Source organism: Anomaloglossus baeobatrachus, chromosome 3, assembly GCF_048569485.1.
Source record: "Anomaloglossus baeobatrachus isolate aAnoBae1 chromosome 3, aAnoBae1.hap1, whole genome shotgun sequence".
NCBI lineage: Eukaryota > Metazoa > Chordata > Amphibia > Anura > Aromobatidae > Anomaloglossus > Anomaloglossus baeobatrachus.
The window spans coordinates 78,001,393-78,028,444 of NC_134355.1; the positions used below are offsets into that span (position 1 = coordinate 78,001,393).

The 27,052-nt window shown below is 45.4% G+C and overlaps 2 protein-coding genes across 2 annotated transcripts in view; one reads left to right on the forward strand and one right to left on the reverse strand.

Moving 5' to 3' along the window:
- Positions 1-4,241, forward strand: part of LOC142297175 (uncharacterized) — a 143,270-nt gene extending 139,029 nt beyond the window's left edge. The window contains exon 19 of the mRNA XM_075341444.1: positions 2,382-4,241. Coding sequence (XP_075197559.1) covers positions 2,382-2,521 — 140 coding nt within the window. The 3' untranslated portion in view covers positions 2,522-4,241. The remainder of the gene's footprint in view (positions 1-2,381) is intronic.
- An 8,190-nt stretch (positions 4,242-12,431) lies between these two features.
- The window catches only part of DNAAF10 (dynein axonemal assembly factor 10), a 90,529-nt gene continuing 75,908 nt past the window's right edge, over positions 12,432-27,052 (reverse strand). The window contains exons 3-8 of the mRNA XM_075338055.1: positions 20,382-20,512; positions 20,026-20,127; positions 19,745-19,860; positions 17,693-17,827; positions 15,451-15,548; positions 12,432-12,822 (exon numbers count right to left, since the gene is read on the reverse strand). Of these exons, the coding sequence (XP_075194170.1) occupies positions 12,615-12,822; positions 15,451-15,548; positions 17,693-17,827; positions 19,745-19,860; positions 20,026-20,127; positions 20,382-20,512 (790 nt within the window). The 3' untranslated portion in view covers positions 12,432-12,614. The remainder of the gene's footprint in view (positions 12,823-15,450; positions 15,549-17,692; positions 17,828-19,744; positions 19,861-20,025; positions 20,128-20,381; positions 20,513-27,052) is intronic.

The window sequence follows — 27,052 nt, forward strand, 5'->3', positions numbered from 1 at the left end:
TATGAACTTCAGATCAGAAGGAATGGCGGCAACTCACTGGTAGATATTAACGGCAAATTTATTGCACAAACTGCAGCATTATTACAGCATAACCGGGGAGGGGGGAGTGCAGGGGCGCCAGACGACGGCCGTTTTGCACCGTAACAGGTGCTTCCACAGGTCCGAATTCAGGACCTGTGGAAGCACCTGTTACGGTGCGAAACGGCCGTTGTCTGGCGCTCCTGCACTCCCCCCTCCCCGGTTATGCTGTAACAATGCTGCAGTTTGACACATATGACAATACCCGTCTGACCAGCCAGTCTTCTTGCCTCAACTAACTACTAGAGATGAGCGGACTTGTGGAAGATCAGTTTGGCGGGTTCAGCCAGACTTTTGAAATAGTTTTTGTTGGGACCCGAGCTTGACCTGAACCCCAATGGAAGTCACTAATTGGGCAGTTTGGATCTCGGTCCACATGTAGCCAGCCATAAACAGATCACTTCCGGGGGCAAGTGGGCAGGGTTTTTCCATTTTTTTCGGGTGTACAGTACATTCGATCTTGCTGTTGTTACCCCCAGTACAAGCCGTTCATACACTGCAAGCAGCTCGCACTGGGATGAGCACCGAGTGTACCCAAACACAGCGATGCTCAATTAAGTGGTCAGTATACGTAACACACCCAATCTCCAAACCCAAACTCTGTTTTGTTTTGTTTCTTTGTAAAGTCTGTGTTCGGTACGAATACCAAACCTCGGGTTCTCTCATCTCAAATAACTACTTCTCATATGCCTATGAGGCAGTTAGTTCAGGTCAAGAGAGCCGTGAGGCACCCGAGTATTGTGAGAATGGAGGCAGGAGAAGGGACAGCCTTTAGGACCTCTAACAGGTTTGTATCTGTTTTTAAAAACACCCAACTAAAATATTGCTATGCAAAAATAGACTGTAGTTCAAGGGGAATTTACAAATAATAAAAAAAAAATGTGGAGAGGTTAGAAAGTATCTAGAGTCTCAGGGAGGGCAGAGGGAAAAAAAAAACAAAACCCCCCCCCAAAAAAACAGAAAAACCACATGAAGAAGAAAGAAGTGCAGGATATATGAGTTATTAAATACAACAGCACCCGAGTTAGGCTAAGTTCACACTTCCGTTATTTTGCATCAGTCACAATCTGTTGAGACATCCTGCAAAAATATTTTGCAGGAATCTGTTTTTTTCCCATAGGATTCTATTAGCGACGGAGTGTGAATGATGGCCTTGCGTTGCACCCGCTGCGTGACGGATCAGTGGTTTACTGACTGACCGTGAGGCAGGAGCAATGCTGAATGTAACTTTTTTTGAGCGGCAAAAAAACGCACTCCGAAGGATTCCGTCACAATTCGTCAAGAGCTGTAATTGATGTCTATGGTGCTGGATTCCGCAATAATCCATCACACGACGGAATCCAGTGGCGGATTCCGTCATGCTCTACTGGGCATGCCCAGCATTTCTGGCACATCCATTGGGCTATCCCAAATACAAACGGATCACGACGGATACGTAAAAAAAACCGGACACACAGCGGATGTAACGGACGCGACGGATCAGTTTTTTCACAGGATTCCTGTGAACAATAGAACTGTGAACTTAGCCTTATACACAGCCCTTACATAAAGCCTATATTACTGGGAGGGACATTTCCAGAAGAGAAAAATCTGACACTTGGATCTGGCTGTATACTGCATATCAGGGAGTCTTAAAATGATTGAAAGAATGGAGAGTGCAGAATGAAAATAAGTCGTTTATTAATAAACATGTAAAAATATATTTTTTCCATTTTAAAAGGTGCCTATAAGTTGTATTCTTTTTCTAATGAGTCTTTTGACTGATTGTGTGAAAAATCATTATATTGAGTGAAGGTTTCCAATCATCATCCTGAGTACACTTGCAAACAATCAGCGAGGAACTGCTGATTTTTCATTAATCCTGTCTTTGAAAATGGCGTCAAAATTATTAATTGGTGGCGTCATACTTTCTTGGCACTAGCCGAGAAGACCGGAGGAAAGACGAGCAATCTTAAAATGTTAAGAAATAATGAAAAATGTGTACAATTATTGTTACGTTTTTTTTTTTTAATAGAAAAACTCAACATATTATTAATTAGGGCTCATTCGCTCAACTCTTTCCCCTCATAGACGACAATGGACAAGGGTACAGGCAAATGTTTCCCATTATAATAATTCTGTTAGGACGGTGCCCGGAGGGAATCATAAAACACAAAAAACTTTTCTCCTAATAAGTGGTTACCCAAGGTGGAACCCACAACTATCACACATTCTTAGTATATCCTGTGTATATTCCATTGTTGTATAGGTTTATTATAATGCTTCAGAATCTTTTTTTCTTATTATTTTTAATTACATTTCAGGTTCTCTGGAGAACTATATAACCGTTCTAGAAGCAAAGTTCAAAACCAAAATTCTCAAGATGGTCTATGCCGGCATTCACAATAAAGCAGAGGATGATGAGGATCTGCAAGATTTCTTCCGATTTAAATGCTGGATATAAAATAATCATTGGGAACAGCCTTATGTTGTGTTTTTTATCTGGCAATATTTTCTGTTATAATGTGAATTCCACGGAAAACCAAGAGTTCTTTGCTCTATATATGATGTAAAATGTCTCATTGGAAATAAATGATCTTTTATAATCGTATAACCTGCTAAAATAGATCCAGACACTTAAAATAGAATTTCAGATGCAAAAATGATGCAAACAATGCATACTAGACTAAAGGCCGCTTTACACACTGTGATATCGGTCCCGATATCGCTAGTGTGGGTGCCCGCCCCCATCTGTTGTGCGACACGGGCAAATCGCTGCCCGTGGCGCACAACATCGCTCAGACCCGTCACACGTACTTACCTGCCCGGCGACGTCACTGTGACCGGAGAACCGCCTCCTTTCTAAGGGGGCGGTCCGTGCGGCGTCACAGCGACATCACTGAGCGGCCGCCCAATAGAAGCGGAGGGGCGGAGATGAGCAGGACGTAACATCCCGCCCACCTCCTTCCTTCTGCATTGTGGCCGGGAGGCAGGTAAGGAGAGCTTCCTCGTTCCTGTGGTGTCACACATAGCGATGTGTGCTGCCGCAGCAACGAGGAACAGCATCGTTACTGCTGCAGTAACGATATTTGAGAATGGACCCCCATGTCACCGAAGAGCAATTTTGCACGTTTTTGTGACGATGCAAAATCGCTCATCGGTGTCACACGCAACAAGATCGCTAATGCGGCCGGATGTGCGTCACCAATTCCGTGACCCCAACGACTCCGCATTAGCGATATTGTAGCATGTAAAGCGGCCTTTAGCCTTTAGTCAGAGAACATCTTTCATATTTATAAATTAAAGAATCTTAACGAACAAATTGAAAAATTTGCAAAGAGCCTTGACGTATCCGACACTCCACCCCCCACACACAGTATTTTAAAAGAACTTACCGTTGTGTGTATACAGCACCTATGCAGATCAATGTGCACTATTTTTCTACAGCTCCCGTTCTGTGGTTGCAGGGTAACAAATATTCCATATAGTCGAATAAAATAATTGTATTATGATGAAAAAAAAAAATTCTCTTCATTATTTTAAATCTCAGATCTTTGGAGACCTCTGTAGTTTGTACTTACAGCCTGTAGATAATGAGTGGCTTTGTAATGTGTGACTTTAGACCATTTATTTACGTAAATAAGTATTGTCAGCCACATTTCTGCAAACACACACTGCTCTACCTGTGCCGAGCATCTGTGGACAAAATCACTTTCAGCAGAAGACTTTATCCACTATAAGTTAATAAGCAAATCCTATAACTGTGCTCTCCATCTGGCCAAACAAGTCTACTTTACTACCCTCCTTACATCACTAGCAAACAATCCAAAATGGCTCTTCCAGTATTCCACTCCCTCCTGAGCCCTGAAGTACAACCTCAGCCCTGACTATCTGGCTACTTATTTCTTACAACAAAAGTCAGCCACATCAATCAGGACATTTTTGCACAATCACCTCGGCGCCTGGATCCCCTTTCCTTCCTCAAGCTCACTCTCCATTTTCGAGTCTATCACAGAAGAAGTGACCAAGCTTCTTGTTTCCTCTCCCCAGCTGTCACTACTTATCTAACTGAAATATTTACCCTCTTTTTCGGCCGTTATCTTTCATGCCGTCATAACCCCTTTGCTTAAAAAAAAATATCCCTTGACCAGAACAGCGCTGCTAACTCCAGAGCGGTCTCTAATCTCCCCTTTATCTCTAAACTCCTGGAACATTTGGTCCACTCTAGTCTAATCCACTATCTTTCAGATCATTCTCTTCTTGACACTTTACAATTTAAGGCCACATCTCACTAAGCAACATCGCTAGCGACATCGCTGCTGAGTCACGGTTTTTGTGACGCAACAGCAATCTTGCTAGCGATGTCGCTGTGTGTGACATCCAGCAACGACCTGGCCCCTGCTGTGAGGTCGCCGGTCGTTGCTGAATGTCCTGGACCATTTTTTGGTCGTTGCTCTCCCACTGTGAAGCATACATCGCTGTGTTTGACAGCGAGAGAGCAACAACTGAATGTGCAGGGAGCCGGCTTCTGCGGACGCTGGTAACCAAGGTACACATCGGGTAACCAAGCAAAGGCTTTGTTTGGTTACCCGATATTTACCTTGGTTACCAGCGTCCGCAGCTTCTAGAAGCCGGCTCCCTACTCCCTGCACACGTAGCCAAGGTACACATTGGGTACCTATAAGCAAAGCACTTTGCTTAGTAACCCGATGTGTACCATGGTTACGAAGCACAGCATTGTTACACGGGTCACTGGTGGCTGATCTCTGTGGAGATCTGCCTGTTTGACAGCTCACTAGCGACCATGTAGCGACGCTCCAGCGATCCCTGCCAGGTAAGATCGCTGGTGTGATCGCTAGAGCATCGCTAAGTGTGACGGTACCTTTAGTTTGTGCTCTTTACACTGTACAGAAACTGCATTTACTAAAGTCTCTAATGACCTATTAACAGGAAAATCCAATGCCCACTACTCTGCAGATTCTTCTGTATCTCTGTGCCGCATTTGGCATAGAGGATCACCAGGTCCTCCTCACCATGCTTTGCTCTGTCAGCCTCAAGGACACTGCTCTCTCCTAATACCTCTGACTGCTCCTTCGCTGTATCTTTTGCAGTCTCCTCTTTCTCTCCTCTTCCCTTTACTATCAGGGTTCCTCAAGGCTCAGTCCTAAACCCCCTTCTTTTCTCTGTACACTGCCCCTATTGGACAAACCATCAACAGATTTGGTTTCCAGTATCATCTCTATGTTGATGACACCAAATTATACACCTCTTCTCCTGACATCAACCCCACTTGAATACAATATTACGATTATAATCTGTCTGCTGTCTCTTAACATCATGTCCTCCTCTATGTGAAACTGAATCTCTCCAAAACAACTTCTCATGTTTCCTCCATCTACTAACCGACCTATACCTTATATTTGTTACCGTTGGTGGTTCAACCATGACTGCCAAGTGGTGCACTTGCTGTCTTGGGGTTATATTTGATACAGAACTTACCTATACTCCCTATATCCAATCCCTCACTCATGTTACCTGCATCTTAGAAACATCTCCAGAATCTGACCTTTTCTCACCTTTGAAACTGCAAAATCCCTGTCACTCTTAAGAGTGCTTTACACGCTGCAACATCGCTAGCCGATGCTAGCGATGCCGAGCGCGATTGCACCCGCCCCCATCATACGGCCGATATGTGGTGATTGCTGCCGTAGCAAACATTATCGCTACGGCAGCGTCACACGCACATACCTGCTCTGCGACGTCGCTGTGACCGGTGATCCGCCTCCTTTCTAAGGGGGCGGTTCGTTCAGCGTCACAGCGACGTTACAGCAGCGTCACTGAACCGCCGCCCAATAGAAAAAGAGGGGCGGAGATGAGCGGCCGGAACATGCCGCCCACCTCCTTCCTTCCTCCTTTTCCGGTGGAGGCAGGTAAGGAGATGTTTGTCATTCCAGCGGCGTCACACAGTGATGTGTGCTGCTGCAGGAACGACAAACAACATCGTACCTGTCGCTGCAGTGATATTAAGGAAATAAGCGACGTGACAACGAGCAACGATTGTTGACGTTTTTGTGCTCTTTGATTGTCGCTCATTTGTTTTACATGCTGCGTGACCCCGACGATATATCGTTACCGATGTCGAAGCATGTAAAGCCCTTTATATTCATTCTCATCTGGCCTACTGCAACTATTTACTGTCTCCCTCTAACCAAACTTTTCCTCTCCAATCCGTCCTGAATGCAGCAGCCAGGGTCGTATTTCTGTCCAGCCACTTCACCGATGCCTCCACCTTGTGCCAGTCATTACACTGGTTGCCCATCCGCTACTTAATACAATGCAAACTTATCACACCCACAAAGCTTTTCACAGTTCTGTACCACCCTAGATCTCATTTTTAATCTGTCTTTCAACCTACCCATGCCCTGCATTCTTGAACTGATAGACTAACATCCTCCATAATCCCATAGCACTCGATAATTGCACTTAGATACTGGCTGATAACCAGATCATGCGGCTTTATATGAAAACCCTTATTTATTAACTGGACCATACATAAGCATATTCTACCTATGGTGTCCCCCACCCCCCCATTTCCTTATCGATTGTAAGCTAGCAAGCAGGGTCCTCACGGTTCCTGTAACTGTTGAACTAGCTGTTAACTGGGGGGTATGACAGCATTAAGCTCAATTGGATTGATTTAGTGACATTTTTTTATGTAAATTTGATTCAGATTATATTGGACAGTTGTCAAGATTTTTAAAATGGAATTTGTAGAATCTGAATCTACCAGATGCAAAACCCAGATGTGGATCATAAAGTGGAGATACTGTACTACTCCTCCTCCTTATTGAGTCTACTCCTATTCACAGACATATTTTCATTGCCGCCAAACATCTGACAAGGGAGGTAATTATCAAAGGCCTTTTTCATGCATTGAATGTGGAGCAGCGCTGAGCAGCTTAATCTATGGAATTCATGACAGTAAATAGTCAAATTGCAAAATATAATAAATGTTGTCTCCATCTTTTTGTGCGATTGTATATTATGAATGATCGGTGGTAGTAGTGTCTTCAATGGACGGGGTGGGCACCAGCATTAGGAAGTAATGCTGAAATCCAAACTGACTAGCACATGGATCATCCCGACCACTGACCCCAGAGTGAAGCATGTTAATTGACTTAGGCCCTGTGCGCACGCTGCGGCTTTACCGTGGTTTTTGTTGCGGATTTGCCGCAGAAAATGTGTCTAACATTGCTGCAGTCATTCCCCAGCAAATCCTATGGGGTATAAAAAAAATGCTGTGCGCACACTGCGTTTTTTTTATACCTGCGGACTTACCTGCAGATTTTCCCCTGCGGAATTAATGAGCATGTCACTTCTTTTCTGCAGGTACCTTCAGTTTTTGCCATAGATAATGGTAAAAATCCGCACGGACCAACCTGCGGAAAATCTGCGGTAAAATCGTATGCGGATTTCGCTGCGGTTTTGGTGCGGTTTTTACTGTGGTGCGGGTTCTTTAAGAGGGTCCGGATTTTCCTTAAGAAAAAGGCACTTTCTAGTGCGGACATAGCCTTAAGGAGTTATTCTCTCCCCTAAAAACTAATTATCCACCAAACCAGAAGTCCCATCAAGAATACAGTGGGGTTGCAAAGGGACTCTGCAGATATGGGGTTAATCTGCAGGTTAATAAGAGTTTGGGGACATGACAGGTTCCCTTTAAAGTGACTGTCAGCGCAGAATGATTGTTCAAACCAAGTACAGAGGCTCAATGCATCATAGAGGGGTTAAACATTTAAGTACACCTTCCAATTTGCTTGTTTTCCCCTATATATCCATCCAACACCCTCTATGATTGACAGCTCAGCCTTCATAAAGCCAGAGAAAGTTGGAGATAAATGGAAAACAAGCAGGTGGGAAGGTGCCCTTACATGTTTGGCCCCACCACGATGCACTGAGCGCCTGTACTTGGTTTGAACAGTCGTTCTGTGCTGACTGAGTCCCTTGAAGGCAGGTTTTAGAAATATGTTCATCTCCACTTCTTTGGAAAACTACACTGAGGTACTCTCATTAGTATACAAGAGGTGAGGGATAGGCAACGCACTTTTAAAATACTAGGTGAAGTGGACATCTTGTTAATGGACTACCTATATATTATGTGTTTATACTCCATGAATGCCATTGTATTAAAAGGCATGGTAAGGTATGGCTGTGTATAATGCCCCAGACATACAGTGCCTGCAAGTAGTATTCAACCCCCTGCAGATTTAGCAGGTTTGATAAGATGCAAATAAGTTAGAGCCTGCAAACTTCAAACAAGAGCAGGATTTATTAACAGATGCATAAATCTTACAAACCAACAAGTTATGTTGCTCAGTTAAATTTTAATACATTTTCAATATAAAAGTGTGAGTCAATTATTATTCAACCCCTAGGTTTAATATTTTGTGGAATAACCCTTGTTTGCAATTACAGCTAATAATCGTCTTTAATAAGACCTGATCAGGCCGGCACAGGTCTCTGGAGTTATCTTGGCCCACTCCTCCATGCAGATCTTCTCCAAGTTATCTAGGTTCCTTGGGTGTCTCATGTGGACTTTAATCTTGAGCTCCTTCCACAAGTTTTCAATTGGGTTAAGGTCAGGAGACTAACTAGGCCACTGCAACACCTTGATTTTTTCCCCTCTTGAACCAGGCCTTGGTTTTCTTGGCTGTGTGCTTTGGGTCGTTGTCTTGTTGGAAGATGAAATGACGACCCATCTTAAGATCCTTGATAGAGGAGCGGAGGTTCTTGGCCAAAATCTCCAGGTAGGCCGTGCTATCCATCTTCCCATGGATGTGGACCAGATGGCCAGGCCCCTTGGCTGAGAAACAGCCCCACAGCATGATGCTGCCACCACCATGCTTGACTGTAGGGATGGTATTCTTCGGGTCATATGCAGTGCCATCCAGTCTCCAAACGTCGCGTGTGTGGTTGGCACCAAAGATCTCGATCTTGGTCTCATCAGACCAGAGAACCTTGAACCAGTCTGTCTCAGAGTCCTCCAAGTGATCATGAGCAAACTGTAGACGAGCCTTGACATGACGCTTTGAAAGTAAAGGTACCTTACGGGCTCGTCTGGAACGGAGACCATTGCGGTGGAGTACGTTACTTATGGTATTGACTGAAACCAATGTCCCCACTGCCATGAGATCTTCCCGGAGCTCCTTCCTTGTTGTCCTTGGGTTAGCCTTGACTCTTCGGACAAGCCTGGCCTCGGCACGGGTGGCAACTTTCAAAGGCTGTCCAGGCCGTGGAAGGCTAACAGTAGTTCCATAAGCCTTCCACTTCTGGATGATGCTCCCAACAGTGGAGACAGGTAGGCCCAACTCCTTGGAAAGGGTTTTGTACCCCTTGCCAGCCTTGTGACCCTCCACGATCTTGTCTCTGATGGCCTTGGAATGCTCCTTTGTCTTTCCCATGTTGACCAAGTATGAGTGCTGTTCACAAGTTTGGGGAGGGTCTTAATTAGTCAGAAAAGGCTGGAAAAAGAGATAATTAACCCAAACATGTGAAGCTCATTGTTCTTTGTGCCTGAAATACTTCTTAATACTTTAGGGGAACCAAACAGAATTCTTGTGGTTTGAGGGGTTGAATAATAAATGACCCTCTGAATAAACTTTTCACAATTTAAAAAAAAAAATAAAAAAAGAAATAACATTCTTTTTTGCTGCAGTGCATTTCACACTTCCAGGCTGATCTACAGTCCAAATGTCACAATGCCAAGTTAATTCCGAATGTGTAAACCTGCTAAATCTGCAGGGGGTTGAATACTACTTGTAGGCACTGTATGTCAAAAGTAGAGTTGAAATGAGACGTGGACTACGGGTGCATTGTTTATTATGTAATTTGTGTGGTTTTTCTTACTGACTAAAGGTTTTTCCCCTTTGTGTGATGTTTTTATGGGGGAATTTATCTTATGTGTTGTATAATTTTGCTGTTAAATAAGCATTAACCTGATTTAAAAAAGTAGAGTTGAGCGAGTACCTAACTATTCGTACTCACTATACGCATAACAAGTACTGTCTGATACTCGCGTATTCATTCCAAATAGTGTGTGCAATGCAAGTCACTGGGGAATACTCGCAATGATAAAAGTAACCCGAATTCAGCATTATTCGATACTCGCACGAATAGTACGGCATTCAGGTTACTCGTTACTTTGCACGTTTTTCCCCATTGACTTGCATTGCACATGCTTTTTGGAATGAATACGCAAGTATTAGACAGTACTCGTTATGCGTATAGAGCGTACGAATAGTTAGGTACTCGCTCAACTCTGTTCAAAAGGTCTGTATTGGGTCCATCGTGGCATACAGCCACACTAAAAGCCCTGTTACACACAGAGATAAATCTGCGGCAGATCTGTGGTTGCAGTGAAATTGTGGACAATCAGTGCCAGGTTTGTGGCTGTGTACAAATGGAACAATATGTCCATGATTTCACTGCAACCACAGATCTGCCAAAGATTTATCTCTGTGTGTGACGGGGCCTTTAGTGTATACATTGTGTCCACCCATATCCTGTCCACAGCCATTAACTTGAGAACGGCGGCAGCTATAGGCATAGCAGTGGTGTCTAGGTATAGTAAAGTAGCCATGCGCTACGCAATGAAACCACCTATAGCGCCACCTGGTGGAAAACAACAGTTGGTGAAACCTTTGCACCATATTCCTGTACCAAATCTACACCTCCTGACAAAAAATGCATCACAAAAAATCTGCAGTTTTCTGCCAGGAGATGCAGGTCTGTAAACTCAGTGAGTTCATTGAGGTCACCTGGGGTCAGGTTACCTGTGATTATAGGTAAGACCGTGGGAGCCTCGAGCTGTGACTGAAACTAACCTGAGTGACGTCACTGCTCATTGCGGCTCAGTCTCTGCCTGAATCTCACCTCACAGCGTTTGGTCATGTTCCATGATCGCACGCTGTGCCTTCAGTAATGTAGCAGAGTTGGAATCCTTGTAGGACGTAGTGTGCATTATGTCGGACCCGCAGGGATGTTTTGGGGGTTAATAAAGTGGTGAAAGATGGTGTTTTTTTTGTTTTTTATTTCAAATAAAGGATTTTTTCGGTGTTTGTGTTTATTTACTTTCACTTACTAATCTGTAAGGTGGGGATCTCATAGACGCCTGCCATTACTAATCTAGGGCTTTGTGGCAGCTGTGAGCTGTGATTAACCCCTTATTACCCCGATTGCCATGGCCCCTTGGCAATTGGGAAGAGCTTGGTAAAGTGCTGAGATTGTCGCATCTAATGGATGCGACAATCCTGGGCGGCTGCAGACTGATATTTTTAGGCTGGGTGGCTCCCAATAACCATGGGTGTCCCCAGCTTCAAAATCCCAGCTCCCTGCAGTCAGGCTTTATCATGGCTGGGTATTAAAATTGAGGGGGGACCGCATGCTGTTTTTTTAAACTATATATTTAAATAATTTTAAAAAATAAAACGCTTGCAGTTCCTCTTATTTTGATACACTGCCAAGATAAGCGCACGGGTAGGGGCTGCAGCCTGTAGCGATAGGCTTTATGTGTGTTGGCATCATAATATGGGGAGACCCTACGCCATTTTTTTTTTTATTTCTGTTTACTGTACGATTCAGACTCGCAGATAGGGTCTGTGATTGGAAACGTCAGACACGCCGTCTCTCAGGGTGTGGGCGCGTCTGACTGCAACCAATCACAGACGCCGATGGGTGGGGAAAGCAGTGCATATGCATGAAGGATAATGAGCAGACCCGGAAGTGAATGGCTGGCTGTGGAAGCAGTTACAACAGCGCCGAGGCCTCGGTAAGTATGAATCACTAATTGCTTTATTATTATTTTTTCTTTACTTTTATTTATTTATATTTCCGGAGTGCCGGACCCGGATCAGTAGCCGGAATTCTCTAAGAATTCTGGACTTGGGTCCGGCACCCGGATACTTTTGAAGCCGCAGAGATCTAGACTTTTACAGTTGGGTCCGCCCATCATTAATCATAATTCACACAAGCAGCGATTGTATTTTACAACCGCAATTACCAGCTGACCCCAGGTCTCCTAACTTGAACTAATGGCATTGTACATTCCTATAAGTTCAAATTAGAAGACCCATAGACAGACCCTAAAATACCTCTGCTATATGGTTGTATGAAAAAGCCCTAAACATAGGGCCTGTAAGCTCTACTAACTTGTCTTAGTATTTCATGGGAAATACAAGTATCGACTATTTGTGGACCATCACTCTCGGTTATTACTACCCAATCTTTATAGGGACAGACCCTATTGACAAGAGAATACACACAGTAGTCAGTTTGAACATTTCCAGGGGGAACAAGTGAGGAACACGATAATACAGAGGTGAGTGCAAGTATTTAATTAAAGGGACATGTTAGGGGAGGGCTGAGAGGTCATCGTTAAAAAAAGGTGCTCATTGGGAAGTCACGAGGAATAGAGAAGCTAAAAATATATTTTCTGAGGCATCACAGACAGGCTTCTCTGAGGCAGATGTGAAGACAAAAACTGGATTCCTATTGTTATGAAATTAAAGTTTGTTGAGCTTGGTGACAATCAGCACTCGGACAGTCTGGTCAAACGAGGTGGAAACACACAGGCCTTTCTTGTCGGGGCTCCAGTCGATGCTGGAGATGGGCTGCGTGGACAGAGTGACGTTCTGAAGGAGACTGACTGTTCCCGCCACCCCCATGTCTACACCGTCAGAGTCCTTCCGGGATCGCTGAGCGGGATATTCACTGCGAAGAAAAATAAGTCATCAGAAGTCAATGAAGAACTGAAAACAACATATGGCCTGGTGTACATCAATGTCAATCAGCCCCTATTACAAGTATTGACTGCCATGCAGAAAAGGAGGGTAAATGGCTATAAATGTACATATCACAGTGCCACGATCAGAGGAGAAAAGAGGAGGCCGTTTTTTAAGGGCAGAATACGGGGGATACAGAAATGTAAGGGTATGTTCAAACATTACGAAAACTGAAGCATTTTACTATCCCAATAAAGTGGATAAGATTTCTTAAAGCTCAGGCGCCTTATTTTTTTCCTTGCAGATTTACCTATAGTGTGTCAATTTTTGCAGCATTTTTCACTCATTCTAATAAAGGGTTAAAAGACATCAAAAACACACCAAAATGTGATTTTTTTTAATTCGGTGCAAAGACACGTTTTTGATGCAGGAGTGTCTGCAGAAAATACTGAGCCTGTGCACATACCCCAATGTCTGACCACCATCATGGCAGTTGCCCCTTATGAATTTGCTCCTATTGTCAGTTGCACGTTTGCGTTGTCCTGTTGAGTATTAATCCGCTATAATAATCCTTCCACCTCTGTTTTTGTTTTGCCCACCTCTAACTAGTTTTCTGCTAGTATTGGTTGAACAGGTGAACAATTAACAAACAGTTGCACTCTGCAGTGCTAACATCTGTGGAACAATGAGTATGGGAATATAGACATGTAACACTGCTATGAAAAACATGTAAAAATTAAGATACTTACACACAAGAATGGCCAGTTTTATGTGAGCCCAACAGCCAGTGGCAAGTTGACCTTATTTTTGTTGGGTCCCTATCAAATGCCTCTGTTTGGGTTAAAAAAAAACCTACAATTTATGGGCAAAGAGCAACCTGCAAAGGAGAATTAAAATCGCCTAAGGCTGAAGAGCAGGAGAGCTCAATGAGAAGGTATGACCGTATAATCTAATACGCTATAAGAAAAGACTACCTTTCTAGTGTGAACCGGTGCAAACTGAACATGAAGCATAGTAACAAAAAGGAGACAGTTGCACTCTGTAGTGCTAGGATATGTGGAACAGTGAATATGGGAATATAGACATGCATTACTGCTATGAAAAATCATGTAAAAATTGAGATACTTGGGTTTTGTTTTGGGTTTTTTTTTATAGGGATCCAACAAATATGAGGTCGCCTTGTCGCTGGCTGTTGGGCTCACATAAAATCTGGCCAATTTTGTGTGCTAAGTATTTTAATTTTTACGTTTTTCATAACAGTAATGCATGTCTATATTCCCATATTCATTGTTCCACATATCTTAGCGCTACAGAGTGCAACCGTCTCTTTTTTTTGTGACTATGTTTCATGTTCAGTCTGCACTTGTTCACATTAGAAAGGTAGGATGTGTCCAGTCTTTTTGTTAGACTACAGGTGAAAAATTAAGTCTGGAGCTACGCGGTGACGTGTCGAGTGTCAGCAACTCTCTGAAAAGCCGCATAACAAAAACAATTGTGCAACAAGTCCGCGACTATTTTAGAGAACTGATTTTGCTGTAAATAAAACAGATAAGTTATATGAGAGCCTTGTGTCGAGTGTGACGTGTGTCAATGTCTGGCAAGTGTGCAGTGTGTGACTAGCCACCGATGACAGAACATCCAAGAGATTTGCAAGCATAAGACTGACTATATGTCGGATTATAGTCATAGGAAATCCTTACATCGAATGTTGCAATTCTTCATTGGGATATCAGTATTGTATGACACACATAGGGGTTAATCCCTAGCCTAAAGGGTACAGGCCTCAAAAATGACTATTGTTTAATTCAAAATTTACATTACATATTTTGTTTACAAATTTTGGTGCCATTTTTTAATATTCCATACTATAACCAATATAAAAACAAATGGAAATGTAGCAATTTTCCCTTTAACTTCTAAACAGATCACTTCCTAACAGTCAGTATCACCCAACGTAGGTTTGGAATGACAGTTATCACCTCTATATAGATAACAAAGAATAAACTATTCATAGCAGGTGATGTCACAGCTCACAATCTCCCCCTCCCTGCACAGGTCACACAGCATGGCCAGAAAACTGTCCCATAGAAGTCAATCAACATCCCCAAACTATTATTTCCTATGGTTCATGTGGCTGCTATTAAATAGATTTCTAAGACCAGAGCAAGAACAATGTCCGCCCCCATAAGTATGTACAAAAGATAGAATTAAAAAAGATAAGAAAAAAAAAAAAATGAATATGTCACTGGTTTTACAATGGCAGCTGGGGGCGCCATAGGTGAGCGTCCATAGGACCAGACATGTAATTGGCATACTTGTGAACATGGAGCGATCACTTTCTTTTCAGCTTCTCTCTGTCTGAATTGAAAGAAGCAGCATCTTCCACAGTCGAACTGTCTTTATTGAAAGAGCTAAACTGGTTGACATGTTATCGCAATTATGAAAATCGCATGTCATTGGTCACGAGCACCACGAGTGTAGAAACAGCAGAATCCTAACAGTGAGTTCATTACACACCATCAGGATGCTGTATAGGAGAATAATTCCTATTTGTATAGATGACGTGAAAAAAAAACCTTTAATGACTTCTATTTTGGAAAAATAAACCTGAACTCACTATTTCCAGAGATGAAGACTTCCAACTCCTCCTGTTGTAATAAAGACATCTCGGTTCTGTGGCAGGTGCCGGACTTGCCAGATTGTGGACTTGTGTGCCTGAAATAAACAGTTTCCATCATTTCTAGATACAATTCTAGAGAAATGTGACAAACATAAGTGTAATGTGCAATATATTCCAATATGTAACCGGAAATTGAAGGGCATACCACGCAAAAAGTGACTGTCATTAAGCACTAAATGGCTTTTTCCTTTCCCCATATTATTTTGGGTTGTTTGCAATCCATGTTTCCTTTTCTTCCCACTGATATGGTTCCCGTAGTATAAACTACATTTCCAACGATGCTACTGGTTTTGCTAAAAAGGTCAGAGGGCCATTACAATGCTCTTGGTCCTACCTAAGGGCAGCAGGGATAGATCAACATAAAATTGCTGTGACTGTTCCCTAATGTGTACTGTGGAGTCTCCTGGTCATCCTGCCTCCTGCTGGTGATAGGTTTATCCCGGTCAGCTTTTTGCAATATGAGGTCACATCTCAGTGAAAAAAAAAAAAACCACACCGAAAATTTTACACACAGAACATATAGGTGAAGAAAAACAGAGTCAAGGAAGGTTTACAGCTCAAGTTAATTGCCTGAGTGCTGAGTGCTCTTAACTCAAGTAAAGCAGGATGGACTGATGGGCTTGACTTGAGTAACGAGTATAATGGAAGTCAACTATTGGGAAGTTTAGCTCTCTGCCCACAGTCAGCCATAAATAGAGCATTTCCGGGGGAGGCCGGGTATTTTTTATTTTTTTTGGGTGGGGGGGGGGATCCAGTTGTCAGACTGGAGGTTACAGGACACAGTTGCTCATGATCAAAAGTTTAAAATGTACGGCTGAAACCGATCTGTGAAAAGTTACACAAATATCATGAGCAATAAAATTACTGGAGCCCTGCTTCAACTAAAGGCCACGTTACACGCGTCGATTTCTCGTGCGATCGCACCTGCCCCCATCGTTTGTGCGGCACGGGCAATTTGTTGCCCGTGTCGCACAAAGTCGGTAACCCCCGTCACACGTAGTTACGTTCCAAACGATCTGGCTGTGGGCGGCGAACATCGTCTTCCTGAAGGGGGAGGGACGTTCGGCGTCACAGCGACGTCACACAGCGGCCGCCCAATAGAAGTGGAGGGGCGGAGATGAGTGGGACGTAAACATCCCGCCCACCTCCTTCCTTCCTCGTTGCCGGAGGACGCAGGTAAGCTGTGTTCGTCGTACCCGGGGTGTCACACGGAGAGATGTGTGCTGCCTCAGGAATGACGAACAACCTGCATCCAGGAATGTGACCGATATTATGAAAATGAGCGACGTGTCAACGAGCAACAATAAGGTGAGTATTTTTGCTCGTTCACACTCGCTCGTAGCTGTCACACGCTACGATCTCTCTAACGATGCCGGATGTGCGTCACGGACTCCGTGACCTCGACGACATATCGTTAGATATATCGTACCGTGTAACACCCCCTTTAGAGAATGCCAGAAAGTATGATGATTGGTAGTGTGACAGCTGGGTCCCTTTAAAGAGGTTTTCCACTTTTTTTAAAAATGAACTCCAAATGTTGTCCTTAATAAAATATAACAAATCAGAAATGTAATTCCCCTGCCCGGGTCTTCGTCACTGTTCCAGTCTCAGAGCTCTGGCTGCAGCGGTAATGTCCCATTGATAGCTCACATCACCACTACGGACAATCGCTGAGCTCATCAATTTGTGCCATCTACCTTGGCAAAGCTGCGGAGCTCAGTGATTGGCAGCAGCGGTTATCAGAACAATCGACCTGCCAAAACACAGAGACCTTAGCAGCAAGAGAGCCAAAACTGGACCTGGGGAGGGCAAGTACTATCTGCTTTTGTTATTTTACCTATTGTGCAATGTTTGGGATGCACTTTTGGAAAACCATTAAGGACTATTTCCAGATAATAACAGCACATCACTCCCACCAGCATTCTTAGCCAAGTGCCTGAGGAGTATGTGGATGACACAAGCTTTCCCTCAATGGCATCCTCTGAATCCTTGTGCCATGCACCTCCCCTAGGATGGGGGCTGTCATGCTCATGGGACACAGAGGACGTTTCTCTGTCCCCACTTTTTTTCCCATTCTGGGTTGATTCTGCCAGTCTGAAATGGCAAAACAGAGTTTTAGCTGCTCATGAAAACTTTATGGCATAAATCCCTATAAATGAAAATATATATGGAGAATTACCTTTTCTGTTACTGATGCAAACCCTTTCGTAGGATGTTGAGTCCTCATGTCATAGACGTGAAATTTGCCTTCCAAAGAGGTGGCGACTAATTTATTCATCATAATGTCCTTTCTGTCAAACTCCAAACTGCAGACCTGAAAGAAATGTAACACTGATGTTGAGTGAAAACAAATAGCACATCAGGTGCATGGAGGCAATCACCGAGTGCAGGGACGGTCCAGCCAGGAGGGTGCCCAACCGGGACTCTGCTGCTGTATCTGCGGCTGTGCTGATCTGTGGACTTTGGAAATAACAACTGATTGTGACTTCAGCCGTCTAAGGCTGCTTTCACACCTCCGGTTTTAGCAGAGCCGGCCAATCCGGCTCTAAAACCTATGCAACGGATGCGGCAACAATACCGCGTTCTTTGCATAAGTTTTTTACATGTGGCCCGGCCGGTTTTTGCCGCTTGCGGCACGCTACTGAGCATGCGCAGTGGAAAAAAACCGCATGCGGTGGCCGGATGCGGTTTTTGCCGCAGGACGCCGCATGCGGCGTCCATAGGCATGCATTGCAAATCGCGCCGCATCGGCCGGATGCGGCGCGATGCGTTTTTTTTTTGCCGTACAAAAAAACATGCCAGGCAACGTTCCATCCGGCCGTCGCATCAGCTAAATCTGCCGCATGCGGCAAAAAACGGACGGAACGCAAGCCCATGCGGCACAATATGGCACTAATGTAAGTCTATGCAAAAAAAACGCAACCGGCGGCAAAAAAAAAAACAAAAACGGTTGCGGTTTTTCTGCTAAGCGCCGGATTGTGCCGCACAGGAAAAACCGGATGTGTGAAAGCAGCCTACTACATTGATAACAGATGGTAGGCTATGGGGAATTATAAGTGGTGGCCCCTTCCACCAGCCAAAATTAAGCACTTAGAAAGAACTGTTGCACTTCAGCATCTGCAAGAGACCTTCATAGAAGAAACATTGGTGGCATATGCGAGGGTACTAACTGCATTACTGTCCACGTGGGCTAGGAGTCAACCGAAAGTGAGTAAGGAGAATAAGTGACTACTTTACATGGCCGGAAAAAATAAATAAAGAGGGCGATTATCTGAACAGTGAAAGGTCACCCATACACAATAGAGAAGAGTCGACTAAATGTATCGATTTTCACTTGAACAGCCATCTAATTCATTTCAACACAGGACCCTAGAATCTAAAGGCCCAGTCACACACAACGAGATCGCTAACGAGATCGTTGCTGCGTCACCGTTTCCGTGACGCAGCAGCGATCTCATTATGTGTGACACCTACCAGCGATCAGGCCCTTGCTGTGAGGTCGCCGGTCATTGCAGAATGGTTGGGACCATTTTCTTCAAAGGCGATGTCCTGCTGGGCAGGGCACATCGCTGTGTTTGACACCTACTAACAACCTCCTAACACAGTCCCAACACCCGCCGAGATCGTTATACAGGTCGCTGATCCTTACTGCGTCGTTGGTAAGGTCTGACTGTGTGACATCTCACCAGTGACCTCCCAGCGACTTACCTGCGATCCTTATCAGGTCACATAGTTTTCGGGATCGCTGGTAAGTCGTTAAATGTGACGGGGGCTTTAGAAGGTAAAAAGTGCTTGTAGTGTATAGTCCTGGTATGTTATATAAGAAATAATTGTATATAAGATGCAGGAAGAATGGAAAGCTACTGTGCACAAAAGTTTGGTGGGAACTAGTGAAAGAAGAACTCAGGGATGGAGGGAAAAAAATATTAATTAGAAAAAAACGAGAAAATTGAGATTATTGAAGTGTCCGGGGTAGTGCAGTGCAGAGTGAGGGGCAGCACAAGGGAAGTCTGAGACAGCACTCCCCCTGTTACTGTGCTCCCAGTACGGTAACAGTAACCGTATTGCAGAAATGATGCACCGATGTCCTCAGTATAATGACATGTCCGGTTACACTGCGGAGTTTCTCCTGTGATACAATTCATAATCTTATCATGAATCAAAGGCTTTACAGGAGGTGAGCCAGAAAGCAGAGAGGAATTACCAAATAAAAATATAATAGCCGCCATACCCCGTTTCTGATATTAGTCTCCCATCTTAAAGACATGTTGCGCAGGTCAAACAGCTTAATATCTCCATTGTCGTAGCCGGCGCATACAACACGCTCCTCTTGATTGTAAGCGTGACCTAAGAGAGAAAACACCGTCAAATTCATTCCGGCACCGCAGCAATAATCCCTTCACACATGGGGAATGAAGATTTACATTCCATCTATTACCAAGTGTCATCTCCTTCCCTGTGACCCTTGGCAGAATGATTGCTCTTTTCGCATTGTATCACAACAGCGCCTACCAAATGCTACAGTCCAGCAATCTCTTTTGGCTTCTCCTTCGACTGGTTCCATATTGGCCACTGGGGTGTCCTTCTGCCGTGTGTCCCAGACCTTCACGGTGCCTATCAGGAAAGCAGTCAGGAATGTAAAGTGTTAAAGAAGTGTAACGGTTTAGTAAATATTTAAAATCACAAAAATTATAACAAAATTTGACAGAACTCTACATTGTGATATTAATATATTTCCAGGAGGAATAACATAGCAAGTAGCTTCAGTCAGAGATGCTGCCCCCTTGTGGTGGCTGCAGGCAGTCAGAATTGTATCATTTAGTGCTTTGTGGCAGAATTTTACATATAGGTATTTGATGAAATCTTACCATCTCGGCTTCCAGTTACAACCTCCGGGGCTCCTTCCCCAATCCCCAAACCTCCGACTCCATCTATACAATTAATTATCTCCTTGTGCCCCTTCACTGAGTATATAGGAGTGTCAGCAGCTTCCAGGTTCCTAGAAAACAAATTCATTGTAGTCAGTTGTGGAAATGTATTCCATCAGATCAATTAGGCTGAGCTGCAATATCCAAGAGGAAAAAATAACAAAAAATAAAAAAAGATTAGCACCATCCTAGAGCTATAGTGTTCTGTACTGCAAAGCATAGCAGTCAACGTATATAATGTAATACACGGATATATAAGAAGAATTCTGGAACATTGTATTGGAAACACTTCATTGCGTCTTCTTTATGCCATTTCCCATTTCTGCCAGCAGATGGCGATGTTGCACATTTTTTCCGCTATTACAATATGTCACAGTGCAGACAGCCGCTAAGAAGCATTAACCCTTCTAAGAAGCATTAACCCCTTCCCGCTAAGCCAGTTTTGCCCTTAGCAACAAACCTTTTTATTTCTCCCTTCACTCTTCAATAGCCGTGTTCTAAGAACCATAAGTTTTTATTTTTTCGTTGATGTACTCCTATGAGGGCTTGTATTTCAGGGCACCGAGTTGTAATTTTGATTAATTTGTCATCATCTTGGGGTATATATTATATATATATATATATATATATATATATATATATATATATATATATATATATATATATAAATAAATTAACAAAAATTTATTGTCTTTATGGAAATGAATATAAACAGTAATTCTGCCTATTTTTTGCATATTAAAATGTTTCCACTATTCATGTAACTGTATTCTCTTGGTGAGAGCGATACGGCAATACGACAATTTTATACTTTTGTACATCTTTTATACAAAATGTATTGCCTGGAAATTCGGCGACATCTTGTCAGCGGTAGTTTATAGAATAAAAAACAATTTACATTGTACTCAAAAATATACCAATAAAGAGAAAAACTGAAAATTTTGTAGTGGTCTCTCTCTCATATACATATACGTATATATATATATATATATATATATATATATATATTATATACACTACACACACACAGTACAGACCTAACATTTGGACACACCTTCTCATCTCTAGAACAACTGTTAAGAGGGGACTTTGTGCAGCAGGCCTTCATGGTAAAATAGCTGCTCGGAAACCACTGCTAAGGACAGGCAACAAGCAGAAGAGACTTGTTTGGGCTAAAGAACACAAGGAATGGACATTAGACCAGTGGAAATCTGTGCTTTGGTCTGATGAATCCAAATTTGAGATCATTGGATCCAACCACCGTGTCTTTGTAGAAAAGGTGAACGGATGGACGCTACATGCCTGGTTCCCACTGTGAAGCATGGAGGGGGAGGTGTGATGGTGTGGGGGTGCTTTGCTGGTGAGACTGTTGGGGATTTATTCAAAATTGAAGGCATACTGAACCAGCATGGCTACCACAGCATCTTGCAGCGGCGTGCTATTCCATCCGGTTTGCGTTTAGTTGGACAATCATTTATTTTTCAACAGGACAATGACCCCAAACACACCTCCAGGCGGTGTAAGGGCTATTTGACTAAGAAGGAGAGAGTGTCCACAGTCACCAGACCTGAACCCAATCGAGATGGTTTGGGGTGAGCTGGACCGCAGAGTGAAGGCAAAAGGGCCAACAAGTGCTAAGAATCTCTGGGAACTCCTTCAAGACTGTTGGAAGACCATTTCCGGTGACTGCCTCTTGAAGTTCATCAAGAGAATGCCAAGAGTGTGCAAAGCAGTAATCAAAGCAAAAGGTGGCTACTTTGAAGAACCTAGAATATAAGACATATTTTCAGTTGTTTCACACTTTTTTGTTAAGTATTTCATTCCTCATGTGTTAATTCATAGTTTTGATGCCTTCAATGTGAATCTACAATTTTTAGAGTCATGAAAATAAAGAAAACTCTTTGAATGAGAAGGTGTGTCCAAACTTTTGGTCTGTACTAATATATATATATATGTATACATATATACATACACATACATACATATATATATATACATACATATATACATACATACATACATACACACACACACTACAGTTCAAAAGTTTAGGGTCACTTAGATATTTCCTTATTTTTGAAAGGAAAAGCACATTTTTTTTCAATGAAGTTCACATTAAATTAAACAGAAATCCACTCTATACATTGTTAATGTGGTAAATTACTATTCTAGCTGCAAACATCTGTTTTTTAATGCAATATCTACATAGGTGTATAGTGGCCCATTTCCAACAACCACCACGTCAGTGTTCTAATGGTACATTGTGTTTGCTAACTGTGTTAGAAGGCTAATGGATGTTTAGAAATCCCTTGAAAACCCTTGTGCAAGTATGTTAGCACAGCTGAAAACAGTTTTGCTGATTAGAAAACCTATAAAACTGACCTTCCTTTGAGCTAGTTGAGAATCTGGAGCACTACATTTGTTGGTTCCATTAAACTTTCAAAATGGTCAGAAAAAGAGAACTTTTATGTGAAACTCGATAGTCTATTCTTGTTCTTTGAAATGAAGGATATTCAATGCAAGAAATTGCCAAGAAACTGAAGATTTCCTACAACGGTGTGTACTACTCCCTTCAGAGGAGAGCACCAACAGGCTCTACCAGAGTAGAAAGAGAAGTGGGAGGCCGCGCTGCACAACTGAGCAACAAGACAACTACATTAGAGTCTCTAGTTTGAGAAATCGACGCTTCACAGGTCCTCAACTGGCAGCTTCATTAAATAGTACCCGCAAAACGCCAGCATCAATGTGTACAGTGAAGAGGCGACTCCAGGATGCCGGCCTTCAGGGCAGAGTAGGAAAGAAAAAAAAACATATCTGAGACTGGCTAATAAAAGGAGCAGATTAATATGGGAAAAAGAACACAGACATTAGACCTCTAGAGGAAGATTGGAAAAAAAGAAAAAGACGAATCGAAGCTTGAGGTGTTTGGATCACACAGAAGAACATTTGTGAGACGCAGAACTCCTGAAAAGACGGTGGAAGAGTAGAATAGAAACCAATCTGCTGTGCTCAGCCACAACGGATACACATTGACTGGAGTGGTGCTGTTCTGGTTCAATTCATATGCTTATATCCACCACCGCCAGCACATAACAGCTGATAGGTTGGCCACTTGGTGTTGGACCCCACTGATCTGATAATGAGGACCCATATTATATGCCTGAGGAACCCCTATACGCCACAGCCAATTACTTCTAAACCCGAAATGAGCAGCTGCAGATAGGAGAATCACTAGTTCCCCCGTATTGATGGAGTGTGTGTACTGCAGGTCACAGCCATAATAGTCATCATTTAGTTTGAACAAGATTAGCCCAAAACAGGAAAAATGTGTTTTTCTGTCTGCAGGAATCTGCCGCCACATCTGTCATCATCAGCCTATAAACCAGAAAAGCTGGTATTAATCCAACACCTAACAATGGAGTAGAAGTAAAAAGTCTAACATTGATTTAATGGGTCACTGTACTTTCAAGGAATTACGCTTCCATTCACAATTATTTTTTTCCTCAGGCCAAATACAGCCGAGAAACAAAAATGGCAAATCTGCAGTAAGAGAGCCCTTTGCTTGCAATCCACTGTGAACTTGTGAGAGAAGACTTGTTAGAAAGCTCAGCACAATTTTCTGTGTCTCCCTCTGCTTGTTTTCTCTCCCTGCTCCTCACTCCTCCCACACCCCTATTAGAGATGAATAGGCTGTGGCACAGTACAGCACAGTGAGCCTGCAGTCTGACTTGTCTGAGTAAGACAGATTTGCGCTGTTTTTTCACAGCGGATGACGAGTTCAGTAGGTGGGGGTGAGGGAAAGTAGTGTCTTGTAAATTGGGAAGGAAGCAGATTCTCTGATAAGATATATTACAAATGCTCTTACATTGGCCTGTACTATTGATTTATACAAAGTTTGTTCATAGTACAGTTCAGTTTCAAAAACTTAGCTGAATGGCGAATAATTATTTTAACTAAAATTTCCAACCTCCCCACACGCATGCATGGTTGGAGTGGCAGAGCGTGCAAGTGTTATCAGTGGTGAGAAGGTAATATGCTCAATGCCTTTTTGTCTTTGCACAAGGTAAGTTGCTTCCAGACATCTCCAAGAAACCAAGACAACAAAGTATTGGGTATGTTAAAGTCCAACATTCTAAAGGTACCGTCACACAACGAGATCGCTAGCGAGATCATTGCTGAGGCACGGTTTCTGTGACGCAGTAGCGATCCCGTTAGCGATCTCGTTATGCGTGACACCTACCAGTGATCAGGCCCCTGCTGTGAGATCTCTAGTCGTTGCAGAATGGTCCAGGCCATTTCCTTCAAAGGCGATGTCCTGCTGAGCAGGACACATCGCTGTGTTTGACACTGTGTGACAGGGTCACAGTGACTGCTGAGATCGTTATACAGGTCACTACTGCGTGCGACCTGTATTGTTCCTGCATCGCTGGTAAGATCTGACTGTGTGACATCTCACCTGCGACCTCCCAGCGACTTACCTGTGATCCCTATCAGGTCGCATCGTTTTCGGGATCGCTGGTAAGTCGTGTGTGACTGGGCCGTTAGTCCTTCAGGCATCTCCATACACAATTGTCTTTCCTAAAGGAGTTAGCAGATTTGGCCGATGTTTATTTAATGTGTATGGACACTGTAACCGAAGGACAAGCTACACCTTTGTGTACCCAGGCGGGGGGGGGGGGGGGGGGAGATCTCTGTACCCAGGCGAGGGCGGGGACCCCTGTACCCAGGCAGGGGCGGGGACCCCTGTACCCAGGCAGGGGCGGGGACCCCTGTACCCAGGCAGGGGCGGGGACCCCTGTACCCAGGCAGGGGCGGGGACCTCTGTACCCAGGCAGGGGCGGGGACCTCTGTACCCAGGCAGGGGCGGGGGGGGGACCTCTGTACCCAGGCGGGGGGGAGGGGGAGGTCCTCTGTACCCAAGCTTGGGGAAACCTCTGTACCCAGGCCGGGGGGGGGTTGGGAGACCACTGGGAGACCTCTGCACCCAGGCGGGGGGGGGAGACCTCTGTACCCAGGCGGAGGGGGGGTGTCGGGGAGTCCTCTGTACCCAAGCGGGGGGGGGGGGAAGAGAGACCTCTGTACCCAGGCGGGGGGAGACCTCTGTACCCAGGCGGGGGGGGGAGACCTCTGTACCCAGGCGGGGGGGGGAGGCCTCTGTACCCAGGCGGGGGGGGAGACCTCTGTACCCAGGCGGGGGGGGAGACCTCTGTACCCAGGCGGGGGGGGGGACCTCTGTACCCAGGCGGGGGGGGGGGACCTCTGTACCCAGGCGGGGGGGGGGGGGGACCTCTGTACCCAGGCGGGGGGGGGGGGGGACCTCTGTACCCAGGCGGGGGGGAGGGGGGACCTCTGTACCCAGGCGGGGGGGAGGGGGAGGTCCTCTGTACCCAGGCAGGGGGGAGGGGGAGGTCCTCTGTACCCAAGCTTGGGGAGACCTCTGGGGGGGGGTTGGGAGACCACTCTACCCAGGCGGGAGGGGGGAGACCTCTGTACCCAGGCGGGGGGGGGGGGGGGGGAGACCTCTGCACCCAGGCGGAGGGGGGGGTGACCTCTGTACCCAGGCGGAGGGGGGGGGGTGTCGGGGAGTCCTCTGTACCCAGGCAGGGGGGGTCCTCTGTACCCAAGCGGGGCGGGGGGGGAGACCTCTGTACCCAGGCAAAGGGGGGGGGGGGAAGAGAGACCTCTGTACCCAGGCGGGGGCGGGGGTTTGAGACCTCTGTACCCAGGTGGGGGGGGGGGGAGACCTCTGTACCCAGGCGGGGGGGGGACCTCTGTACCCAGGCGGGGGGGGGACCTCTGTACCCAGGCAGGGGGGGGGGGGAGACCTCTGTACCCAGGCAGGGGGGGGGGGAGACCTCTGTACCCAGGCAGGGGGGGGGGGAGACCTCTGTACCCAGGCGGGGGGGGGGGGGGGAGACCTCTGTACCCAGGCAGGGGGGGGGGGGAGACCTCTGTACCCAGGCAGGGGGGGGGGGGGGGAGACCTCTGTACCCAGGTGGGGGGGGAGACCTCTGTACCCAGGCGGGGGGGGGACCTCTGTACCCAGGCAGGGGGGGGGGAGACCTCTGTACCCAGGCAGGGGGGGGGAGACCTCTGTACCCAGGCAGGGGGGGGGGGGAGACCTCTGTACCCAGGCAGGGGGGGGGAGACCTCTGTACCCAGGCAGGGGGGGGGGGGGGGAGACCTCTGTACCCAGACAGGGGGGGGGGGGAGACCTCTGTACCCAGGCAGGGGGGGGGGAGACCTCTGTACCCAGGCGGGGGGGGGGGGGGGGTGGAGACCTCTGTACCCAGGCAGGGAAGGGGGGGGGGGGGAGACCTCTGTACCAGGCAGGGGGGGGGGGGACCTCTGTACCCAGGCAGGGGGGGGGGGGACCTCTGTACCCAGGCAGGGAGGGGGGACCTCTGTACCCAGGCAGGGAGGGGGGGGGGACCTCTGTACCCAGGCAGGGGGGGGGGGACCTCTGTACCCAGGCAGGAAGGGGGGACGGGGACCTCTGTACCCAGGCGGGGGGGGGGGGGGGGAGACCTCTGTATCCAGGCGGGGGGGGGGGGGAGTTTGAGACCTCTGTACTCAGGCGGGGGGGGCCTCTGTACCCAGGGGGGGGGGGG